The following is a 20,000-nucleotide window of genomic DNA, read 5'->3' on the forward strand; positions in this document are numbered from 1 at the left end:
ACATAGAGACACAGCACACAGACCCTAACCCTAACCCAGTACATAGAGACACAGACCCTAACCCAGACACAACGTTGGTTTGAAACGACTCATAGAAATGTGTGGGTTCATGGTTTGTCATGAACATGTTTGGGATCCGTACTTGTTACTATTGACCCTCTTGTTTCTATTGACCCTCTTGTTACTATTGACCCTCTTGTTTCTATTGACCCTCTTGTTTCTATTGACCCTCTTGTTTCTATTGACCCTCTTGTTTCTATTGACCCTCTTGTTACTATTGACCCTCTTGGACGTGCGGGTTGTTTGTTTCTCTGCATTTTATGTTTTAAAGGGATAGTTCAACCAACTATAACTGAGAAGTCTATTCTGTTGGGAGTAAAAACCCAAAGCATGTGTTTTAAACACCCAAACGATATTTACAAGAAACATTCTCTACCTGGATTCTCCTCAACACATTTGAGAGGCTGGCAAAGCTGATGCCTTTAAAACCTGTCAATGCAACTGGGTTAGGGTTAGGGTTAGGGTTAGGGTTAGGGTTAGGGTTAGGGTTAGCACACTAACCCTAACCTTCCTGTCTCCATGACTGGACCACGAACCTCGACCAATCAGGACCTCTCATTCTCTATTCATGTCATGATTCAACTCTAGTCTGTTTCAGTGGAAACTCTGAGCCGTAGGTTCCCTCTAGACTCTGGGACTAGGACTAGACTCTGGGACTAGCCTCTGGGACTAGCCTCTGGGACTAGGACTAGCCTCTGGGACTAGACTCTGGGACTAGACTCTGGGACTAGACTCTGGGACTAGACTCTGGGACTAGGACTAGCCTCTGGGACTAGACTCTGGGACTAGGACTAGCCTCTGGGACTAGACTCTGGGACTAGCCTCTGGGACTAGACTCTGGGACTAGACTCTGGGACTAGCCTCTGGGACTAGCCTCTGGGACTAGCCTCTGGGACTAGACTCTGGGACTAGACTCTGGGACTAGCCTCTGGGACTAGACTCTGGGACTAGCCTCTGGGACTAGACTCTGGGACTAGCCTCTGGGACTAGCCTCTGGGACTAGACTCTGGGACTAGCCTCTGGGACTAGCCTCTGGGACTAGACTCTGGGACTAGACTCTCGTATCGGAGCGTGGTCTGAGCGGGAGATATGTCCCGTGTGTGTGTGATGTCCTGACTAACCCTAACCCTGACTAACCCTAACCCTGACTAACCCTAACCCTAACCCTGACTAACCCTAACCCTGACTAACCCTAACCCTGACTAACCCTAACCCTGACTAACCCTAACCCTGACTAACCCTAACCCTGACTAACCCTAACCCTAACCCTGACTAACCCTAACCCTGACTAACCCTAACCCTGACTAACCCTAACCCTGACTAACCCTAACCCTAACCCTGACTAACCCTAACCCTGACTAACCCTAACCCTAACCCTGACTAACCCTAACCCTGACTAACCCTAACCCTGACTAACCCTAACCCTAACCCTGACTAACCCTAACCCTAACCCTGACTAACCCTAACCCTGACTAACCCTAACCCTGACTAACCCTAACCCTAACCCTGACTAACCCTAACCCTGACTAACCCTAACCCTAACCCTGACTAACCCTAACCCTGACTAACCCTAACCCTAACCCTGACTAACCCTAACCCTGACTAACCCTAACCCTGACTAACCCTAACCCTGACTAACCCTAACCCTGACTAACCCTAACCCTAACCCTGACTAACCCTAACCCTGACTAACCCTAACCCTGACTAACCCTAACCCTAACCCTGACTAACCCTAACCCTGACTAACCCTAACCCTGACTAACCCTAACCCTAACCCTGACTAACCCTAACCCTGACTAACCCTAACCCTGACTAACCCTAACCCTAACCCTGACTAACCCTAACCCTAACCCTGACTAACCCTAACCCTAACCCTGACTAACCCTAACCCTGACTAACCCTAACCCTGACTAACCCTAACCCTGACTAACCCTAACCCTAACCCTGACTAACCCTAACCCTGACTAACCCTAACCCTGACTAACCCTAACCCTAACCCTGACTAACCCTAACCCTGACTAACCCTAACCCTGACTAACCCTAACCCTAACCCTGACTAACCCTAACCCTAACCCTGACTAACCCTAACCCTAACCCTGACTAACCCTAACCCTGACTAACCCTAACCCTGACTAACCCTAACCCTGACTAACCCTAACCCTGACTAACCCTAACCCTAACCCTAACCCTAACCCTGACTAACCCTAACCCTGACTAACCCTAACCCTGACTAACCCTAACCCCAGATGACGGACATGCAGACGTTCTTCTGCTCTTGTGTAAACATGCAGGGTTTTAAAGGCAGGGGAACCTTTGTTTCCTGGAATGTGTTTGCGGGAAAGAGTTTTGACGTGACACGTGCATGTGTGTGTGTGTGTGTGTGCGCGTGTGTGTATGTGTGTGTGTGTGTGTGTATGTGTGAGTGTGTATGTGTATGTATTGATTTGAATATGTAGATGATACAAACATAACCACACAATGTATTCAGTGAATTCAAAATTAATTTCTTATTATTTTTCTGTAACCCCTAATCCTAAGGAACATCAGCAAGCCTATGAGAATGATTTGAATGCTTTAAAATGCATCCTTTCTAACTCCTTTCCTTGAGCCAATCTGCACAGGTGAGCACAGGTGAGCACAGGTGAGCACAGGTGAGCACAGGTGAGCACAGGTGAGCACAGGTGAGCACAGATGCTCTTCAGCACAGCTGCTCACTCTCGTCTTATCAGAGCAGGTATTTTCCAGAGGGGGGTGAAGAAAATTATGATAATTTTCAGAGAATTCAGACGGGGCTTGTGTCCCGACCAACAGCTGCCTCATCTCTCCTCTCATCTCTCCTCTTATCTCTCCTCTTAACTCTCTCCTGCAAAGCCCAGGTCAAGTTACCTCAATAGCAACAGATCCAGGAGCAGCCTTCCCGCTCTAAATCCTGACCTAACAACAAGGGTAGACAAACATCCATCTGAGCCCAGAACAGCAAACCACGCTGCCTCCGGCCCATTAGCCCCCGCCCAACATACAAACCTCTTCAACTGGGTAGAAACCTCTTCAACTGGGTAGAAACCTCTTCAACTGGGTAGAAACCTCTTCAACTGGGTAGAAACCTCTTCAACTGGGTAGAAACCTCTTCAACTGGGTAGAAACCTCTTCAACTGGGTAGAAACCTCTTCAACTGGGTAGAAATCGCTTTGAAAGTTTCCTCAACTAAATATGGGACATTCCGCTCAAGAGTTTTTAGTCCTGAATTTTGTTGCTTTGACATGACTCCCCCCACACACATACATATACACACACACACACACACACACACACACACACACACACACATACATATACACACACACCGACACACACACACACCGACACACCGACACACACACACACACACACACACACACCCTCCAATGTATCACCCAGAGTCCCCCTCTACCCTCCCCTTTCAACCAACATTCCCCTGACTTCATTTTAGTGAGTTCTTCTGTCTGGCTGCCCTCCTTCTGCCCCCCCCTCCTCCTTCTGCCCCCCCCCCTCCTTCTGCCCCCCCCTCCTCCTTCTGCCCCCCCTCCTCCTTCTGCCCCCCCCTCCTCCTTCTGCCCCCCCCTCCTCCTTCTGCCCCCCCCTCCTCCTTCTGCCCCCCCCCCTCCTTCTGCCCCCACCTCCTCCAGACGCCTGAGAACGCTGGTGATGATGTCACAGGGGACTCGTGCGGCACCTATAAAAGCAGGATAATCTCTGAATGAGCTGAGACCAAACAGGACCTGGACCAGCTGAGACCAAACAGGACCTGGACCAGCTGAGACCAAACAGGACCTGGACCAGCTGAGACCAAACAGGACCTGGACCAGCTGAGACCAAACAGGACCTGGACCAGCTGAGACCATACAGGACCTGGACCAGCTGAGACCAAACAGGACCTGGACCAGCTGAGACCAAACAGGACCTGGACCAGCTGAGACCAAACAGGACCTGGACCAGCTGAGACCATACAGGACCTGGACCAGCTGAGACCAAACAGGACCTGGACCAGCTGAGACCAAACAGGACCTGGACCAGCTGAGACCATACAGGACCTGGACCAGCTGAGACCAAACAGGACCTGGACCAGCTGAGACCATACAGGACCTGGACCAGCTGAGACCAAACAGGACCTGGACCAGCTGAGACCAAACAGGACCTGGACCAGCTGAGACCAAACAGGACCTGGACCAGCTGAGACCATACAGGACCTGGACCAGCTGAGACCATACAGGACCTGGACCAGCTGAGACCATACAGGACCTGGACCAGCTGAGACCAAACAGGACCTGGACCAGCTGAGACCATACAGGACCTGGACCAGCTGAGACCATACAGGACCTGGACCAGCTGAGACCATACAGGACCTGGACCAGCTGAGACCATACAGGACCTGGACCAGCTGAGACCAAACAGGACCTGATTTCCCTGTGGACAATGATGACACAAGCGAGCCTTAATTCCCTGGTTGTTCTGTCCTGTTCTGTTCTGCTGGTAAGTTGAGTTTTTACTCTTAATCATACTAATTATTTACTCCACTGTTTGTATTACATGAGAAACTCAATTCAACTCAATTTCTAAATCGAATCTAATTAAGTGTGTTGGTATTTAGAGCCTCTTATTACATTTCAATTAAAAGGAAAAACAAGTTCCATTTGTTTTGTTGTTTTCATTCACATGGTTTGAAGCATGAATACATGTTTTTCACTTAGGCTACTATAATTTGTTGAATCATAAACGATTCATGAATTAGTGTCGTTTTATTAATACTTTGAGAACAGAACTTTTAGCTTACGCTCTGTGTGTGTGTGTGCATGCGTGTGTGTGCGTGCATGCGTGTGTGTGCGTGTATATATGTGTCCAGTTTGAAGTCTGAGGAATGCCTGCGGACCTCACAAGGCTGGCCTGTGTCAGAGTCTGAGGTGGCACAGTTAGACCACGTTGACGAAGTTGAGGAATGTGTCGTATTCTCAAAACCACTCATGGCTTTATACATTTTTGACATTTACTTATATTCCCTTAGTATTCATGTTTTCTTTTTGAGATCAGCAGTTTCATTTGAGATCAACAGTTTCATATTTCAAACTAGAGACAGCAGTTTGCAAACAAAATGGAACACCTTTTTCACACGTTCTTATTCTGGGCTTACTTTGATTCAAGCGTTTCTTGTTTGTGGACTGTTTTTTACCAGGACCCTGACCCTGACCCTAACCCTGACCCTGACCATGACCCTAACCCTGACCCTGACCACACAACAATCTCTCCTCTGTGGAGCTGATTCAACCCTCCCCCTCCCGCAAAACCTCAAAGCAACACCTGATGGACGTTCAGCATGTTCAGTCCTACAATATCCTGGCTGTAGCACAGAAGTTCAACATCCAATTCCAGAACTGTATCTAGCATTAGGGCTACTGTCCGCTACTTGGCATTTTATTTGTCTTACCCAGCATCCTAAGCGCTTGTTTTGTGTTGAGCAGGTGCACGGCGGATGCCCGCGTCTGTGCTCGTGCCCGGCCCCGGCCCCTTCCTGCCCGCCGGGGGTCAGCTGGGTGACGGACGCCTGCGGCTGCTGTAAGGTGTGCGCCAGGCAGTTCAACCAGGACTGTGCTCCCAGTCAGCCCTGCGACCACATCAAGGGCCTACGCTGCCACCTAGGGGCCGGAGGGGACCCAGAGACAGGCCTGTGCAGAGGTACGGGAAACGAGAAGTGTGTTACAGTTCTGAATGGGTTAGGGTTAGGGTTGGCTAACCCTTCTGAATGCATCGAGAGAATAAAGTTTGATTTGATTTGAGCGACTGAGAAACTCACCCTGATTTTCGAGTGACCTTTTTATTGGATTTGATATGATTAGCAAAAATTCTGTTTAGGACTTCTCTTTACAACAATGATTATGAAAGTGATTGAATTTTTGTAATCTCAAAAGCATACATGCTAAATATGAATCAAAACAGCAGCATAGTAGTACATTGAAATATCTAAGTGTTGAATTATTGGACCCGACGCAGCAGCCATAGTCAGTATTGACCACATAATGTTGAGTGTTTTAGTCCTGTCATCGTGACCTATATGTCCTCATATCTAAGCTAACATTGTGACCTCATATTAAGTTGTAATAACCTCAAACTTTTTACCCTCACGGTCCTAACATTCTGACGTCGTTGAAATAATTATGACTAACAGTAATTAATGCAGTTATAACATTGTGACCTAATTTTGACGCTACATTTTGACCTCCGTGGACATAAATACAGTCTAAAGCCCTACGCCCCCCTTACACAGTCCTATGGTGACCTCATCTTATCAGGACCTCATAGTCCTAACGCGGTGCCCCTCTGTCTCCCGGGTCAGCTGAGGTCATGGGCCGGCCCTGTGAGCTGGACGGGCGCGTCTACCAGCACGGGGAGGACTTCCAGCCCAGCTGCCAGCACCAGTGCAGCTGTATGGATGGCGTGGTGGGCTGCATGCCGCTGTGCCCCCACCAGGTGCCCCGGCCGGACTGGCGCTGCTCCCGCCCCCGGCTGGCCCGGCTGCCTGGACGCTGCTGTGAGGAGTGGCTCTGCGATGATGACAACCGCATCGACGAGGAGGACCCCGCCCTGGCTCCACCGGCCCCGCCCCGGCACCCCGACCTGGCCAGCAATGAGCTGCTGATGGCCCCCGCGCCCTGGGACTCTAGCGCTGGCGACCCCCATCACGGTAGGCCAGGGTTAGGGTTAGGGCTCCTTCATCTTCAGCTGGTAACAGGCTAAACAGCCCCCCCCCCCCCCCCCCCCGGGGATTATTAAAGGGCTAGTTCCCATAAACACAGAGGCCGTTTAGGGTAGAGATGCACCGATCGGAAAATTTTGGCCGATACCGATAACAGATATTATCATCAGATGTTATACACACTGAAAAACACATGTAAACACTCTAGTCTCTATTTCTAATATTCGGAAAAGCGGATAAATCATAGATTTACTGTATTGTTTCCTCTCAAAAACAACACACACAACAGCAGCTAGACAGAAATAATTATCGGCTGTTCACATCTGTCCTGTTTTGCACATCGGACCAATACCGATATATAAAAAAATGACTAACATCGACCGATGCCGATATGATTGCCGATATATCGTGCATCCCCAGTTTAGGGTTAAGGGTAGGGTTAGGGTTAGGGTTAAGAACGGCGTCCCTCAAGGCTGTCTCTGACCTTTCACCTTTCAGAGTGGCTCTCCTCCCCGCAGTCCCACGCCTTGCTTCCCTCCACCTGCTTCCTGCAGACCACGGATTGGTCGCCTTGCTCAGCCAGCTGTGGAATGGGAGTCTCCAGCCGAGTCACCAATAGCAACGCTGAGTGTCGATTGGCCAGGGAGACGCGGCTGTGCCAGATCCGACAGTGCAGCCTTGAGTTTGAACCGTCTTTTAAGGTAAATACATGATGAGTAGTAATTCAGCCACAGACCTGAGTCAAATATGTAGATCAAAATACTTATTATAGTATTTCAAAGTATTTGAGGTATGATTGGATTTGGTAGCCTGGCTCCAGCCTGTGAATCTGAATTCAAATTTTTGAAATGCGATTCAGGGTCTGGAAAGGCTCTCATCTTGGTTGGAATTCCAACCGGGCCAATCAGTGTCCTTTGGATGTCATCATCATCATCATCATCATCATCATCTTCATCCGCTTATCCAGGGTCGGGTCACGGAGGCAGCAGCTCCAGCAGGGGGCCCCAGACATCCCTTTCCCTAGCAGCATCAACCAGCTCTGCCTGGGGAATCTTTAGCCGCTCACAGGCCAGCCCGCGGCCTCCTCCCAGCTGGACACGCCTGGAACACCTCCCTAGGGAGGCGCCCAGGAGGCATCCTCACTAGATGCCCGAACCACCTCAACTGGCTCCTTTCGATGCAAAGGAGCAGCGGCTCTACTCCGAGTCTCTCCCGGATGACTGAACTTCTCACCCGATCTCTCAGGGAGACCCCAGCCACCCTCCGGAGAAAACTCATTTCGGCCACTTGTATCCGTGATCTCGTTCTTTCGGTTATGACCCATCCTTCATGACCATAGGTGAGGGTGGGGACAAAGATAGAACGGTAGATCGAGAGCTTTGCCTTTTGGCTCAGCTCTCTTTTCGTCACAACAGTGCGGTAAAGCGACTGCAGAACCGCACCAGCTGCTCCGATTCTCCGGCCAAACTCCCTCTCCATGGTTCCCTCACTCGTGAACAAGACCCCCAGATACTTGAACTCCTTCACTTGGGGTAAGGACTCATTTCCTACTCGGAGCGGACAGGCCACCGGTTTCCTGCTGAGAACCATGGCCTCAGATTTAGAAGTGCTTATTCTCATCCCAGCCGCTTCACACTCAGTTGCGAACCTATCCAGAGAGTGCTGGAGGTCGCAGGCAGCTGATGCCATCAGGACCACATCATCTGCAAAAAGCAGTGACGTGATCCCCAGCTCACCGAACTGCAAACCCACCTCCCCCCGGCTACGCCTCGATATCCTGTCCATGAAAATCACAAACAGGATTGGTGACAAAGCGCAGCCCTGGCGGAGGCCAACACCCACCGGAAAGGAAGACGACTTACTGCCGAGGACCCGGACACAGCTCTCGCTCTGGGTGTACAGGGATTGGATGGCCCTAAGTAGGGACCCCCTCACCCCATACTCCAGCATAACCCTCCACAAGACCTCTCGAGGGACCCGGTCGTAAGCCTTCTCCAAGTCCACAAAACACATGTAGACAGGTTGGGCAAACTCCCAAGCCCCCTCCAAGATCCTTGCGAGAGTGAAGAGCTGGTCGGTAGTTCCACGACCAGGACGAAATCCGCATTGTTCCTCTTCGATCTGAGGTTCGACTATCGGCCGGACCCTCCTTTCCAGCACCTTGGAGTAAACTTTCCCTGGGAGGCTGAGTAATGTGATGCCTCTATAATTCGCACACACCCTCTGGTCCCCTTTTTTGAATATTGGGACCACCACCCCAGTCTGCCACTCCTTCGGCACTGACCCAGACTTCCACGCAATGTTACAGAGGCGTGTCAACCAAGACAGCCCCTCTACACCCAGCGCCTTCAGCATTTCTGGACGGATCTCATCAGTCCCTGGGGCTCTGCCACTGTGGAGTTGTTTGACTACCTCAGTGACCTCCTCCAAGGACATTGACGACCCCCCATCATCTTCCGGCTCTGCCCCGATCGTAGAGGGTGGATTTGTCGGGTTCAGGAGTTCCTCAAAGTACTCCTTCCAACGCTCAACAACCTCCTCAGTTGAGGTCAGCAGTGTCCCCTCCTTGCTGTATACAGCTTGGATGGTCCCCCGCTTTCCCTTCCTGAGGTGTCTGATGGTCTTCCAGAAACACTTTGGTACCGACCGAAAGTCCTTCTCCATGGTTTCTCCGAACTCCTCCCACACCCGCTGCTTTGCCTTGGTCACGGCCGAAGCCGCAGCCCTCCGGGCCAGTCGATACCCTGCAACTGTTTCTGGGGTCTCCCGGGCTAACATAACCCGGAAGGCCTCCTTCTTCAGTCGGACGGCTTCCCTGACCACCGCTGTCCACCACGGTGTCCGAGGGTTACCGCCCCTTGAGGTACCTATGGCCCTCAGGCCACAGCTCCCAGCCGCAGCTTCAGCAATGGAGGCTTTGAACACCGACCACTCATGCTCGATGTCCCCAACCTCCACAGGAATGCCTGAGAAGCTCCGCCGGAGGTGGCAATTGAAATCTCTCTGGACAGGCTCTTCCTCCAGACGTTCCCAGTTCACCCTCACTACACGCTTGGGTTTTCCAGGTCTGTCCAGAAGTTTCCCCCGCCATCGAAACCAGCTCACCACCAGATGGTGATCAGTGGACAGCTCTGCCCCTCTCTTTACCCGAGTGTCCAAAACGCATGGCCTCAGATCAGATGATACGATAACAAAATCGATCATCGACCTTCGGCCTAAGGTGTTCTGATGCCAGGTGTACTTGTGGGCATCCTTGTGTTCGAACATGGTGTTTGTTATGGACAAACCGTGACTAGCACAGAAGTCCAACAACAAAACACCACTCGGGTTCAGATCGTGGTGGCCATGCCTCCCAATCACACCCCTCCAAGTTTCTCCATCATTGCCTACGTGTGCATTGAAGTCCCCCAGTAGGACACTGGAGTCCCCCGCAGGAGCCCCCAAAAGGACTCCACTCAGGGTCTGCAGGAAGGCTGAGGACTCTGAACTGCTGTTCGGTGCATAAGCACAAACCACAGTCAGAGTCCCCCCCCCCACAGTCCTAAGGCGCAGGGAGGCGACCCTCTCGTCCACTGGGGTGAACTCCAGCACAGAGGCGCTCAGCTGGGGGCTAGCTAGTATAGCCACACCTGCCTTACGCCTCATACCGTGAGCAACTCCGGAGAAGAACAGGGTCCAACCCCTATCCAGGAGTTTGGTTCCGGCGCCGGTGCTGTGCGTGGAGGTTAGCCCCACCAGGTGTAATTGGTATCGCTCCACCTCCCTCACAAGCTCCGGCTCCTTCCCCCCCAGCGAGGTCACGTTCCATGTCCCCAGAGCCAGCCTTTGCCGCCCGGGTCCGGTCCGTCGGTGCTCCCCGCCTTCACCGCCACCTAGTTGGCAGTGCACCCGACCCCGACAATTCCTCCCGCGGGTGGTGGGTCCACGGGACGATGGAGGAGGAGATGGTGCTTCCACATTACTTATTCGGGCTGGGCCCGGCCGGGCTCCGTGGTAAGCCCGGCCACCAGGCGCTCGCATGCGGGCCCTCCGTCTGGGCCTGGCTCCAGACGAGGGCCCCGGGCTTCCTCCAGGCTGGGTCTCTCTTCCTTTTTGGTGTTCTGTCATCAGGGTTTTTTCCTGTAACCCCAGGTAGGGGGGCTAGGGGGTACTACCACTTGCCCAAGGTGGACCCCCAGACTAGTGGAGGGAAGGAGGCGTCTTACTTCTCCATTCTAGTTTTGCAACTAGCCACTGCCGCATCCTTTGAATGTGTCCTTTGAATTAAACTGGGTGATGTGATTGGTTAGGGGATGAACTAATCGCTGAGGACTAGTTGGGCAACGCCCATCTTGGAAAATGGCTGCAAAGGGAGCCTGTTCAGACTGAATAATGAAGTGAAATGAAATGGAAAGTGTCAGGCTAGACTTTTGGGTCTGTTCTGTTTCTTTAATGCTACTGGTTGGTTAATAGGGTTAGGGTTAGGGTTATGTGTTGGTTATTAGGGTTAGGGTTAGAGTTATTGGACTGTATGTGTTGGACTCAGGTGTAATACAAGTGACTGAGTTGTTTTCTACATTGTGTCCGCCTGGTACCGTCAATTTGGGCTTCCACACAGCCCCACTGCGCAGGGTTAGGGTTAGCCCCACTGCGCAGGGTTAGGGTTAGCCCCACTGCGCAGGGTTAGGGTTAGCCCCACTGCGCAGGGTTAGGGTTAGCCCCACTGCGCAGGGTCAGGGTTAGCCCCACTGCGCAGGGTTAGGGTTAGCCCCACTGCGCAGGGTTAGGGTTAGCCCCACTGCGCAGGGTTAGGGTTAGCCCCACTGCGCAGGGTTAGGGTTAGGGTTAGCTAACCCCACTGCAGCGCAGAACATTGAACACGAATCCCCCTTTGCACTCATGTTCTTAGCATGCGATTTATAACAAATAAGTAACCTAGATACCACTTCAAAAAAGGGTTGAACTTCACCAGACAAAGGACATGAAAGTTATAATACACTACGATCCATGCAGAAAAAAAGGTCTGTCCGTGACCAGCAAAGATTACAATACTTGACCTTAAATAAGTCACTATAAAATACTTTGTGTTATGATTTTTTTTAGAAAGCATTTTGAATATTTATGAGTGATTATGCCTATAATTACAGTGCTATAAGCAGATTATAGCTCAATATAAGTATGTTAATAATGTGTAATAAACATGGGTGTCATAGAAAGTGTTACCAAAGGATAAACTCTAGTGAATTTCACTTTGGGGATAAATAAAGCTCATATTTATCTATTTATCTAAACCCCCAAAAAAGTTTAAGCAGATGTTGAAAAATCACCCTAACATCAGGGAGAGTTTAAGTTGACCTTTAACACCTTGTTTCCCTCAGAAAGCGAAGAGGTGCCAGAGAACTGTGCGCCCCCGGAAGCCCATCAGGATCACGTTCGCTGGCTGTTCCACAGCCCGTCGCTACCGGCCGCGCTCCTGTGGCTGGTGCACCGCCAGCCGCTGCTGCACGCCCTCGCTGACACGCACGGTGCGCCTACGCTTCCGCTGCCCTGCCGGCAGGGCCGACCTGGTCCGCAGCCTCATGTGGATCCAGCGCTGTCGCTGTAGCCAGAGCTGCCAGGGCGGCGGGCTGGCCTCCCCAGGGTCCCTCAGTCCGCCCAATGACATTCACACCTTCACCCACTAAGCCCTCCTCCTGCCCCTCCCAAACCACCAGCACCTTCACCTTCCCAAACCACCAGCACCTTCACCCTCCCAAACCACCAGCACCTTCACCTTCCCAAACCACCAGCACCTTCACCTTCCCAAACCACCAGCACCTTCACCTTCCCAAACCACCAGCACCTTCACCTTCCCAAACCACCAGCACCTTCACCTTCCCAAACCACCAGCACCTTCACCTTCCCAAACCACCAGCACCTTCACCCTCCCAAACCACCAGCACCTTCACCTTCCCAAACCACCAGCACCTTCACCTTCCCAAACCACCAGCACCTTCCCCCTCCCAAACCACCAGCACCTTCACCCACTAAGCCCTCCTCCTGCCCCTCCCAAACCACCAGCACCTTCACCCACTGAGCCCTCCTCCTACCCCTCCCAAACCACCAGCACCTTCACCCTCCCAAACCACCAGCACCTTCACCTTCCCAAACCACCAGCACCTTCACCCTCCCAAACCACCAGCACCTTCACCTTCCCAAACCACCAGCACCTTCACCTTCCCAAACCACCAGCACCTTCACCTTCCCAAACCACCAGCACCTTCACCTTCCCAAACCACCAGCACCTTCTTCTTCCCAAACCACCAGCACCTTCACCTTCCCAAACCACCAGCACCTTCACCTTCCCAAACCACCAGCACCTTCACCCACTGAGCCCTCCTCCTACCCCTCCCAAACCACCAGCACCTTCACCCACTGAGCCCTCCTCCTACCCCTCCCAAACCACCAGCACCTTCACCCACTGAGCCCTCCTCCTACCCCTCCCAAACCACCAGCAGGCCGTCCAATCTACGTCCACACATTTCATCCTTGTCCTAAACTAAGACCAGGACTCCAGGGTCCATCCAACCTTGTCTTAACACTTGAGGGGATCTCTACTGACATCAATGAAAATACGGACTTCATAAGGTCTAGTAGACTTCTTATTTCTAGAACATCCTGGTGAGGGCAAGACACCCTCTCAAATTGACAGGAATGGTTGGAAACTTCCTCCCACTACTCCCATCACCACCGTCTCCCACCATCACCATCACCCCCACTACCACCATCACCACCATCACCACCATCACCACCATCACCACCACCACCATCACCACCACCATCACCACCACCATCACCACCACCACCATCACCACCACCATCACCACCACCATCACCACCACCACCACCAAAAGAGTACCTGACTGACTTTTGGTCAAACAATAATTCACATTTTCAGTTACAATAGCCACCCCACTTGATGTTTCAGTTGTCTAGCCTTTTGCTTGCATTTAAGAAAACAAAGCAAAGAGTTTTGTGGCAGATAGCTTCCCTGTAGCCTACAAATGATCTCTTGCTATTTACTTCCTGTCGGTTTCGATGGGTAAAAATGGAAATGCAACAATTTTTATATTTTATAGTTTACACACAGAGGTATGAACATGAAGATGTTCTGTATGGAACTTCTTAACTTATTCATGTCTCAGTGCAGTCAGTGATTCGTTTGTTTCTCTATTTTTATTATGGATATGAGAAATATGTGTAAATATGTATTTACAGAACTTTGTACATTTAGGTATTGCTGATTTTATTGTCTTAAAGTGTATATATGTGCTTTATATGCTGTGTACAGACTTCACTTGTGATGGAGTGAATCATTTTGGATATAACCTCCTTTTTTGAGGTGCACAGAATATTAATATGAACATTACTGGAGCAATAATTTGATGTTAATTTATATAAACAATTTTGTTTAATATATTCATGAAATACTGTATCTTATAATTTTATTGTTTTTGGTATGAAAAATATACAGTATGTATTTCTTTAAAAATCATGTTTGTAATATTTTTCTCACATGTCATACAGTAGCAACCACCATACATAAACCTGAACTACGTTCATCAAGACCATTAAGAGCAATTAAGAGATAAAAAAGAGATACATTAACAACAATAAACGACAACAATAACAATCTTATTCTGTGTCATTATCATTTAAATGGGTCCCCAAACAGAGCCTTGTGGAACACCCTGAGATGAGAGGTGAGGTGAATTTAGAGAGACTATGTGCCTGACTAGGTTTTCATGCTGTGGAGCTGTGGGCTCTGGTTATGGCTTCAGTTCAAGTTCCTGGCCGCTCGTACACGCCGTCCGGGACCAGCTTCACATGGCAAACATTGCAGCCATCTCACAAATACCACACACTGTATCCTTGTTCCTTAGACCTTGTCATCTCCCCACCCTGCTCACTCTGTGGCCCACTCTCCACACAGACTCTGCATACTGATGCATAATAATGCCAATACCAAATGTGATTATTCATAAAACCACTGATTCTACCACCACAACTGCATTAGTGCTCTGCAGGGCAGGACCTAGAGACTACTGTGTGCACTAGTCCTAGTCCTAGTGCTCTGCAGGGCAGGACCTAGAGACTACTGTGTGCACTAGTCCTAGTCCTAGTGCTCTGCAGGGCAGGACCTAGAGACTACTGTGTGCACTAGTCCTAGTCCTAGTGCTCTGCAGGGCAGGACCTAGAGACTACTGTGTGCACTAGTCCTAGTCCTAGTGCTCTGCAGGGCAGGACCTAGAGACTACTGTGTGCACTAGTCCTAGTCCTAGTGCTCTGCAGGGCAGGACCTAGAGACTACTGTGTGCACTAGTCCTAGTCCTAGTGCTCTGCAGGGCAGGACCTAGAGACTACTGTGTGCACTAGTCCTAGTCCTAGTTGTTATGGTTTGGGCCACTCTGCTCGCTCCCAGTCCAGACCCTCGCCCCTGCCCCGGACCCCTGGTTCACCCTGCTCGGTCCCAGTCCAGACCCTCGTCCCTGCCCCGGACCCCTGGTTCACCCTGCTCGGTCCCAGTCCAGACCCTCGCCCCTGCCCCAGACCCCTGGTTCGCCCTGCTCACCCCCTGCTCCCAGTCCAGACCCTCGCCCCTGCCCCGGACCCCTGGTTCACCCTGCTCACCCCCTGTTCCCAGTCCAGACCCTCGCCCCTGCCCCGGACCCCTGTTTCACCCTGCTCACCCCCTGCTCCCAGTCCAGACCCTCGCCCCTGCCCCGGACCCCTGGTTCGCCCTGCTCACCCCCTGTTCCCAGTCCAGACCCTCGTCCCTGCCCCGGACCCCTGGTTCACCCTGCTCGGTCCCAGTCCAGATCCTCGCCCCTGCCCCAGACCCCTGGTTTGCCCTGCTCACCCCCTGCTCCCAGTCCAGACCCTCGCCCCTGCCCCGGACCTCTGGTTCACCCTGCTCACCCCCTGCTCCCAGTCCAGACCCCCGCCCCTGCCCCGGACCCCTGGTTCACCCTGCTCACCCCCTGCTCCCAGTCCAGACCCTCGCCCCTGCCCCGGACCCCTGGGTCGTTCTGCTCACCCCCTGCTCCCAGTCCAGACCCTCGCCCCTGCCCCGGACCCCTGGTTCACCCTGCTCACCCCCTGTTCTCGGCCTGGATTCCTCACCCTGAGCCCCTGGACCTTCCTGGACCCTGAGCACCTCCCCTCCCAGTGACTGCCCCTGCACTACCCCCAGAGACTATTGTACACATTGTCCACATTGTCACTTGGTTTTGTTCTGCCTCCTTGTGTGTTTGGTCTTGTGTTCGTTGTCTTGTCTTCTATGTTGGTTTGTGTCCTCTAGACACCTGTCCCCTCACTAGTCTCACGTCACTCCAGTCCCTCCTCTCTTAGCCCTTTAGTTCCCCCCTCTAGTTTTCTGCCCAGTCCCTTTCCCTGTCCCAGCCTCGTTCCCTGTTCCCTTCCCTTGTGTCCTTGTTCCTGTGTCCTTGTGTTGGTGTCTTGTTGGAATCCCTCCATGTCCTTGTCTGGGTGATTGTCTGCACCTGTGTCTCGTTATGTCTTGTTGCACACCTGTACGTTGTTCCTTGATTGTTCTCCCAGAGTATATATGCCCTCCTGTTTCCTTTGTTCTCTGTCGGTTCATTGTCAATGTTAGTGCTTGTTTCCCCTGCATTTCCTCCCGGTGTTATTTTGGATATTAAAACCTATGTTTTGAACCTGAGCTGCTTGCCTGCTGTCTGCTTTTGGGTCCTACCTCCACCAGCCTCAAACCCTCACAACTAGTGCTCAGTTGCTGGGGGGTCCAGCCAGATTAATAGAATGAAAAAGGCCCAACCCAAATAAATTCAACCAGATCCCTTCAAAAGCCTGGTCTGGTGAGTCCACTGTTATCAATGGCTGATATATATGGGAGCGGGTCTGTGTTCCCTCAGGATTTTTTGCTGTTGCTTAAATTCATCACTTCATTTATACAATTGTCATCAGGAGGTAGAACAGAGTGCCTGTGTTTGCAATAAATGTGTCTTCAGAAATGTAAATATATAGGTAATACTTTATATTAAGGTCCTCTTATTAAGCATGAGTTAATAGGTAATAGGGTCCTTATAGATACCAGGTTGCCTTATAAGAACATGTAGATTATAAGACATGTATAAGAAACTTGTTAACAGTTTCTAAACTGCTTAATAACATTAATAAAAGCCTCATTTGTTTCTCCATCCATCCATCCATCTTCATCCGCTTATCCGGGGTCGGGTCGCGGAGGCAGCAGTTCCAGCAGGGGGCCCCATACATCCCTTTCCCTAGCAGCATCAACCAGCTCTGCCTGGGGAATCTTTAGCCGCTCCCAGGCCAGTGTGGAGATGTAATCCTGCCACCTACTCCTGGGTCTACTAGCAGACCTGGTCTCCTCCCAGCCGGACACACCTGGAACACCTCCCTAGGGAGGCGCCCAGGAGGCATCCTCACTAGATGCCCGAACCACCTCAACTGGCTCCTTTCAACACAAAGGAGCAGCGGCTCTACTCCGAGTCTCTCCCAGATGACTGAACTTCTCACCCGATCTCTCAGGGAGACCCCAGCCACCCTCCGGAGAAAACTCATTTCGGCCGCTTGTATCCGTGATCTCGTTCCATACTCGTCCATGCGCTCCTACCCAGAGGGGCCGTGGGAGGAGGACTCAGAGGTCAAGACCTCCACAGGATCCGTCTTTGGTCCCCGGTCATGAGAGTGATGAGAGGTAGGCCTCTTTCTATATTTTACCATTTGCCTCTTGTAATATTACTATATTCAATATACAAATGTATTGTATATTGAATCAAAATTGTAGTACCAGCAATTTATTCACTGTCCATCATGTGCATATGAAAAATGACCTGAACAATTATTGTTGTGCACATATACAGAGATGAAGAGCCTAGTCCCTCTCCATGCGCTCCTACCCAGAGGGGCCGTGGGAGGAGGACTCAGAGGTCAAGATCTCCACAGGCTCAGCCACACCATCGCTTGGAGCCCTGGAGAACAGAGAATGACCCCGACACTGCCCCAGAAATCAGCCGGTTACGCCACGGCGAACACCAGGAGCCCAGCTGGACCCCCATGCCAAGTATTCACCTCTGGACCTGTTCACACTTTACTTCTCCCCAACCACAGTGCAAACCCTCTGCAGAAACACCAACAAGAATGCAGCCAAAAACAAAGAAATGGGGAAGAAGTACGCATGGGCTGATGTCAACAATGAGGAGTTCTACAAGTTCCTTGGGCTGCTCCTTTACACAGCACTGGTGGGACTGCCGAGTATCCTGGATTACTGGAAACAGAACCAAATCATATCTGTCCCGTTTCCAGCTACCGTGATGACGAGGGACAGATTCAGGGCTCTGCTTTGGAACATCCACCCCAGTGACCCAGAGGAGGACAAAAAAAATGATGAGAAGAAGGGAACGCCTCAATACGACAAGCTGTTCAGGATCAAGCCCCTCATCGATGACATCAGCAGTGCCTGCCAGGCTCATTATCACCCCAGGAGGGAATTGGCTGTGGATGAGAGAATGGTGGCTACCAAGGCAAAAACTGGCATGACCCAGTTCATGAAGGACAAACCCACAAAGTGGGGGATCAAGCTCTTTGTCCTGGCTGACTCAAGTAACGGGTACACGGTGAATTTCAACATCTACATGGGCAAAACACAAACACAGTCACACACCGTGCATGGGCTCTCACATGATGCTGTGGTGAACCTGATCAACCCATCCTATCTTGGCACCGGCTACCATGTGTACATGGACAATTTTTACACCAGCCCCCAGTTGTTTCTCGACCTAAAGAGCATGAAGCTCGAAGCCTGTGGCACATACAGGGATAACAGGAAGGGATGTCCCAGTGGAAGAGATAATGGCCTCACCAGAAAGTCAGCAAGGGGCACGGTGAGATGGATCAGGGAGGGCCCCCTGCTCTTTGTGAAATGGATGGACACACGGGAGGTGTCTATGTGCTCCACCATCCATCCATCAGTTTCTGGGGAGGTGGCCAAGAGGAGGGTGAAGGAGAAAGATGGAAACTGGGCCGTGAAGAACATCACCTGCCCCACCCCAGTCATCGCCTACAACAAGCACATGGGTGGGGTTGACCTGTCTGACCAGTTGATCCAGTACTACTCCGCCCACCGGAGAACCGCACGCTGGTACCGGACCCTGTTCTTGCACCTTGTGGACATCGCCACCACCAACGCCTACATCCTGCACTGTGACATCAGCGCCTCAAATCAGGTGAAGCCCCTGTCCCACAAGGACTTCCAAACTGAAATGGTGTCTGAGCTGTGTGGGGTGGACCGCACAGGCGTGCCCACCAAGAGGAGTGCCGACCACATTCCTGTTGCCATTGCCGTGGCGACAGATGCAGGCCAGAAAGCAACGCACAGTCGGAGAATATGCCAACGCTGCCACCAGGTCGACCAAAAAAGGAACCCTTACTCCCTGGAAGTGCAAGGCCTGTGTTGTGGCTCTGTGTCTCATTCTGGACAGAAACTGTTTTGCTGAGTGGCACAGATAAAGAGGAGGAGGAGAGAGTGAGAGAGGGTCTTGACCCAGACCTCCACACACTCCGCTGGACCCAGACCACCAGTCACACACTCCCCTGGACCCAGACCACCAACACACACTCCCCTGGACCAGCAACACCAACCACACACTCCCCTGGACCAGCAACACCAACCACACACTCCCCTGGACCCAGAGCATTACACTATAGAGAGTGTGTACATAGTTTATTGAAGATTTGCAGCTAAAAAGGAAAAAAAACGAATATACATATACATGTTTTTATGTGAATTTTTTGTATATAGCTTTATTATTTTGAAATTTGACCTATATGTTCATATTTGCTTACCTATATTTACATTTTCAAGTGCCAAATCAGTTTGTTGAGTATGTTTGTGTTTTTTATTGTAATAAATGCTATATATTTTCTACTCGGATTTGATGATTTTTGTGTATTTTGGGGCCCAATATGTTAAGAAAGTAGGTTAAAGTGAAAAAATAATTGTCATATCATATAGGTGAGGTTGTGCTGAAAAAAAGGATACCAAACATGGGTATAGTAAACATTATTTTATGTGGTATATAGAGGCAAAATCAAAAGTATGCATAAACGACCAAAATATCCATAGACTCCTAAGGGTTAATTTCTGTTCTCATTCATGCCTCGTGTTTGTGAATATGTATGCACAGTGTGTGTGTGT

General features: G+C 51.0%; 2 protein-coding genes across 2 annotated transcripts in view; both read left to right on the forward strand.

The window, feature by feature from the left end:
* ccn1l1 (cellular communication network factor 1, like 1) overlaps window positions 1-12,447 on the forward strand; it is a gene marked incomplete at both ends in the record, with an annotated part of 17,570 nt that extends 5,123 nt beyond the window's left edge. The window contains 5 exons of the mRNA XM_084455797.1: window positions 4,478-4,569; window positions 5,553-5,766; window positions 6,425-6,772; window positions 7,283-7,485; window positions 12,142-12,447. Of these exons, the coding sequence (XP_084311923.1) occupies window positions 4,478-4,569; window positions 5,553-5,766; window positions 6,425-6,772; window positions 7,283-7,485; window positions 12,142-12,447 (1,163 nt within the window). The remainder of the gene's footprint in view (window positions 1-4,477; window positions 4,570-5,552; window positions 5,767-6,424; window positions 6,773-7,282; window positions 7,486-12,141) is intronic.
* Window positions 12,448-17,964: 5,517 nt separating this feature from the next.
* LOC311323559 (piggyBac transposable element-derived protein 4-like) lies at window positions 17,965-19,299 on the forward strand (the record flags this gene model as incomplete). The annotated part of the gene is made up of 1 exon (XM_084455808.1): window positions 17,965-19,299. One exon carries the CDS (start codon window positions 17,965-17,967, stop codon window positions 19,297-19,299), a length of 1,335 nt encoding a protein of 444 aa, XP_084311934.1.
* Window positions 19,300-20,000: the final 701 nt, after the last annotated feature.

The sequence above is a fragment of the Borostomias antarcticus genome (genome assembly GCF_949987555.1).
Source record: "Borostomias antarcticus genome assembly, chromosome: 2".
Lineage (NCBI taxonomy): Eukaryota > Metazoa > Chordata > Actinopteri > Stomiiformes > Stomiidae > Borostomias > Borostomias antarcticus.